Here is a 4,648-nt window from a genome sequence, read left to right on the forward strand (position 1 = left end):
AAAAAAGAGAGTTTAAATGAATGATGTCCATAAAATAAACTATTAACCAACCATTAAAAAGAAAGGGAAGAAATAAATCAGTTTTGTTTTTACATACACACACAGACGCACACATATAAATGTTGATCAACACTAAAATGTTTAATAGTCATTTTCTGGTGGCAAAATTCACTGCTCTTCAATGAATACTTGTAAAGCACATATTATATGCAGTGGTTTTGATAGTTCTAGGGGCACAGTGGAAAAGATACCAGGTATACCCTGCTCTTACCTTATTTTCCAGTGGGAGAGATAGACAATAAGCAAGTGAACAAATGCAAAAAAATAACTCTAGACAGTTACAGGTGAAATGAAGTACCAATCCTCCAGATACAATACACAGAGAGGGATCTCTGACAGACCCCAACATTGACACTGAAGCTGAAAGGCATAAAAGAGCCAGAGACCTGGGGAGGGGCCTGTGGGCAGAAGGAGAGCAGGTGCCAAGCCCCCAGGTGGGGAGCTCTGGGCTCATCTCAGGAACTGAAGGCCCTCCGCGAGGTAGGAATAGAGACACATGAATTGAGGCCCCAGAGAAAGGCAGAAGCCATGTACCCTGGGCCTTTTAAACCACGGCTGGGGGTTTGGATGTTATTTCAATTGTGCTGGCTCACTGTTGGCACTGGAGAGAGATGTGCTGAAACACCCACTCTGAAAGAGTTCTTAAGCTATTTCTAGAGCATGGTTTAGAATAGTCAATGGACAATTTGATTCTGATCTTTATATCTTCATGAATTTAAAAAAGTACTTAAGAAAGCTGTTTGATTTGTCATTATAAAAAGCAATACTTATTTTTATATTGTGTATATTCAATCCTGTTTCCTTGCCTAGAGTGGGCCATGCTTAGGAGTTCTTATGATCATGGCATTCCTGAGAACTTCTCTAACTGCAGCCTTGGGCATGAAGGCTGGCCAGCAAGTGACACCAGCAGAAGTCTCCTAGAAGTCTCCTTAGAAGTCTCCTAGAGTCAGGTAGAAACCTGACTCTACTTGGCCTAAAGTCAGACTCCCCCAACCAAAGACAGAGTTTATTTCCATACAGAATGAAATTTAAAATATGTTCTGAGAGAGATGGGCTCGTGGCTCAAGAGAATGCCCCAGAAATACCACCCCTTCATGGAAGTGACCCTTTCTATCTTCAAAGCACAGAACCCAGCCTGGACATCCCCGAAAGACACATAACTTTCCATTTCATGACCTTGAAAGTGAATCTCTCGGCCTAATAATGAGAACAAACTCATTTTGAAATTAGAAAAATTGAGATTCAGAGCAGAAGTTTGGCTGAGGTCACAAAACAGTAGGATGCCTCCCTCATCTTCCCTGTGCCCAGGTCAGAAAAGCATCGCAGGAATAGTTGGGCTCCCAGAACCATCTGGCCAGGCACAAGCTATGTGTCCCTGGGAATGGGGCCCTGAAGGGTTGCTGCTTCAGATGCCTGTGGTGAGTCAGGAAGGGGCTAGAGGAAGTTGACCAACTAGAGTGGTGAAACCTGTCCATCACCTTCAACCTGGAGGGAGGCCAGGCTGGAGAATGATATAAAGAGTGCCTTGACTCCTGCTCAGCTCAGCACTCCGCCAGAGCCTCTGCCTCCGCCTTACTGTGAGTCTGGTAAGTGTTGGATGGTAGAACCAGGGCTGGGACGTGGGACCTCCGACAGCATACGATGGGGTTCGGGTGGGCAGCCTGGGTGGGGGTGGGCATTGCTCTGGGGCTGGTTTCAACTGGACTTTCCGTCTAGGGGGACTCAGGTCACTGTACTGAGAGAAAAGTGCTTTGGAACAGAAATGCAGAACAGAGAGTAACCATCCTATGTCCTGTCTCTTCTTGTGACCATATTTTTGGATTTGTTTGTGAGAGAGAAGGAAGGAAGGGAGAAGGGAAATGGCAGTCAATTTCTTTCCTAAACCTCTTGAGTTTTGACTGACCATCATTTTGCCTTCTTTGTGGAGGCAAGGGGTTCAGGGAAAACCTTCTACCTTTTTTGGGGGCGCCATGCTGCACAGAGGGGACTGCAGAATAAGGAAAACTTTCTATTTGGAGAAACCTAGGCAGAGCAGGGGCAGGAAGACCCAACTTAGAAGTATAAGACTTGGAAGAACAAGTGCCAACTCTCAGCAACGTTCCAGCTCCCCTCATCCCCACCCCAGACACCAGGACTGCAGCTAAACCTCAGGAGGTCAGGAGAGAAAGAAGCCCTGGGGTGGACAGGCCAACCTGCTGGCTTTGCAGAGGAGAAATCCAAGGCCTAGGAGACTAAGTGACTCGCCCAGAAACACACAGCACTCAGTGGGAGATGCGGGCCCAGAATAGGTCATGTGGCTCCAGTCTGGAGCTCACGTCATGACCTCTCTGATCCTCTCTGGCACAGCCTATTGGCTTTCTGAACTTGGTGTCCTCTAAGAGAACGTTTGTTCCCTAATGCCTTACTTCTCACTGTGACGTAATCCCAGAATGTATCTCTGCTACTTGGTCCTTGGAGCGATGAGGGTGGGCAGAAGGACTAGACAAGAGCAGACAGTGAGATGACAGCCAGCACCCTTGTAGAATAGCCCTGCAGACAGATCTCCTTGTTGGCTCTCCCCTGGGAACAAGGAGGCCCCTAGGAGGACGTTTCCCTGCCCTCCCCATTTCCACCCTTCACTCTCTGATGCTTTGGGGGAATGATAATCCGGAGGTGGTAGGATAGTAAGTACCCTGCTCAAGGGAAGTGGGGATGCTAAGAAACCAAACCAGGTACTTCCGCAGATTTCCAAGGTTTCATCTACTTCCTTTGCCCTCAGTCTGTGCATCAGACCCCTCTGTCTTTCAGGTTGACAGCAGCTTATAAGATGTCCCAACAACACACGCTGCCAGTGACCCTCCCCCCTGCCCTCAGTCAGGAGCTCCTCAACACTGTTCCTCCTCCAATCAATACCCAGCAGGAGCAAAGGGAGCAGCCAGTTCCACTGCCTCCCCCGTGCCAGAAGGTGCCTGTCGAGCTCCCAGTGGAGGGCCCGTCAAAGCATGAGGAAAAACACGTGACTATTGTAAAGGGAGTGCCTGAGCACGAATGTGAGCAGCAGCAGCAAGCACAGGGGCAGGAACGGCAGCAACAGCACTGGGGGCAGGACAAGGAACATCAGAAAGCAGGAAACCCTGAGCAACAGCTTAAGCAGGAGGAAGCACAAAGGGAGAAGCAGCAGCTACAGGGACAGCTGGAAGAAGAGAAGAAGCTCTTGGACCAGCAACTGGATCAAGAGCTAGCCAAGAGAGATGACCAACTGGGAACAAAGAAAAAGCAATTGTTGGAGTTCCCAGAGCAGCAGGAGGGGCAACTGAAGCACCTGGAGCAGCAGGAGAAGCCGTTGGAGCTCCCAGAGCAACAGAGTGGGCAGCCGAAGTACCTGGAGCAGCAGGAGGGGCAGCTGAAGCACCTGGAAGAGCAGAAAGGGCAGCTGAAGCACCTGGAGCAGCAGGAGGGGCAACTGGAGCTCCCAGAGCAGGTGGATCAGCCAAAGCACCTGGAACAGCTGGAGAAGCAACTAGAACACCCAGAGCAGCAGGAGGGGAAGCTGAAGAAGCTGGAGGAGGAGGAGGAGCAGTTGAAGCATCTAGAGCAGCAGGAGGAACAGCTGAAGCATCTGGAGCAGCAGGAGGGGCAGCTAGAGCACCTGGAGCAGCAGGAGGGGCAGCTGGAGCTCCCAGAGCAGCAGGTAGGGCAGTCAAAGCACCTGGAGCAGGAGGAGAAGCAGCTGGAACACCCGGAGCAGCAAGAGGGGCAGCTGAAACACCTGGGGAAGCAGGAGGCACAGCTGGAGCTCCCAGAGCAGGTGGGGCAGCCAAAGCACCTGGAGCAGCAGGAGAAGCAACTAGAGCACCCAGAGCAGCAGGAGGAACAGCAGGAGGGGCAGCTGAAGGACCTGGAACAGCAGGAGAGGCAGCTGGAGCAGCCCGTGTTTGCCCCAGCTCCAGGCCAGGCCCAAGACATCCAACAAGCCCTGCCCTCAAAGGGTGAAGTGTTGCTTCCTGTAGACCAGCAGCAGCAGAAGCAGGAGGTGCAGTGGCAGCAAAAGTAACCACCTGCAGTGTCCAGAGGCCCTCAGATCGTCTCACACAAGAGAAGAGAGAGCCACTGTTCCCAATTAATTCGGGTCCCCTAGGTGTCCCGTCTCATCTGTGAACTTGACTCTGCCCCTCCACATGTCTCTTTAACAGGGTGAGGGTGAGGGAGAGAGGGAATTATTGTCCAGTGCCACCCTCAATGAGCCCAATCCCAACCTCAGGTGAGCAGAGCCTCTACTTGAGGGACTGCTGTTACAATAGGAATCCCTACTTCCCCAGTACTGAAGCCGAATCAGTGAGTGTGTACAATGATACGTAATAAATCCTGGAAGTCTTGGGATCCTCTATTCTCTTTAGCTTTTTCTTCTCTCTCACCACATAAAAACTTGTGTACGGGTCAATGGCTGCAAGAGACTCCTATGGCCCTTTCTCAAAGGAGGACAGACATCTTAATCTTTTTTTAAAATTTTGGTCCCCAAACCACTCAATAGATCCAACAGTTCCTGAAAACAAAATAAAACCCAAATCAAACAAAAACAAAAACGATTTCACTTATGCACTTGACAACA

At 50.1% G+C, this 4,648-nt stretch overlaps 1 protein-coding gene across 7 annotated transcripts; it reads left to right on the forward strand.

Annotated features, from left to right (window-relative positions):
- The first annotated feature begins 1,566 nt into the window (after positions 1 to 1,566).
- On the forward strand, positions 1,567 to 4,426 carry IVL (involucrin). 7 transcript variants are annotated; one of them, XM_017513273.2, is made up of 3 exons: positions 1,567 to 1,646; positions 2,831 to 3,730; positions 3,821 to 4,426. In XM_017513273.2, exons 2-3 carry the CDS (start codon positions 2,867 to 2,869, stop codon positions 4,091 to 4,093), a joined length of 1,137 nt encoding a protein of 378 aa, XP_017368762.1. In that variant the 5' UTR covers positions 1,567 to 1,646; positions 2,831 to 2,866; the 3' UTR covers positions 4,094 to 4,426. The 7 variants fall into 7 exon arrangements, with proteins under 7 accessions (XP_017368762.1, XP_017368764.1, XP_017368766.1 ...); XM_017513275.2 differs by having other exon boundaries at positions 3,848 to 4,426; XM_017513277.2 differs by having other exon boundaries at positions 3,920 to 4,426.
- Positions 4,427 to 4,648: the final 222 nt, after the last annotated feature.

Source organism: Cebus imitator, unplaced genomic scaffold (assembly GCF_001604975.1).
Source record: "Cebus imitator isolate Cc_AM_T3 unplaced genomic scaffold, Cebus_imitator-1.0 Scaffold491, whole genome shotgun sequence".
NCBI lineage: Eukaryota > Metazoa > Chordata > Mammalia > Primates > Cebidae > Cebus > Cebus imitator.

Bases quoted from the DNA above. Each gene is read 5' to 3' on its own strand.
- IVL (XM_017513270.2), top strand. From the start codon at position 2,867: ATGTCCCAACAACACACGCTGCCAGTGACCCTCCCCCCTGCCCTCAGT.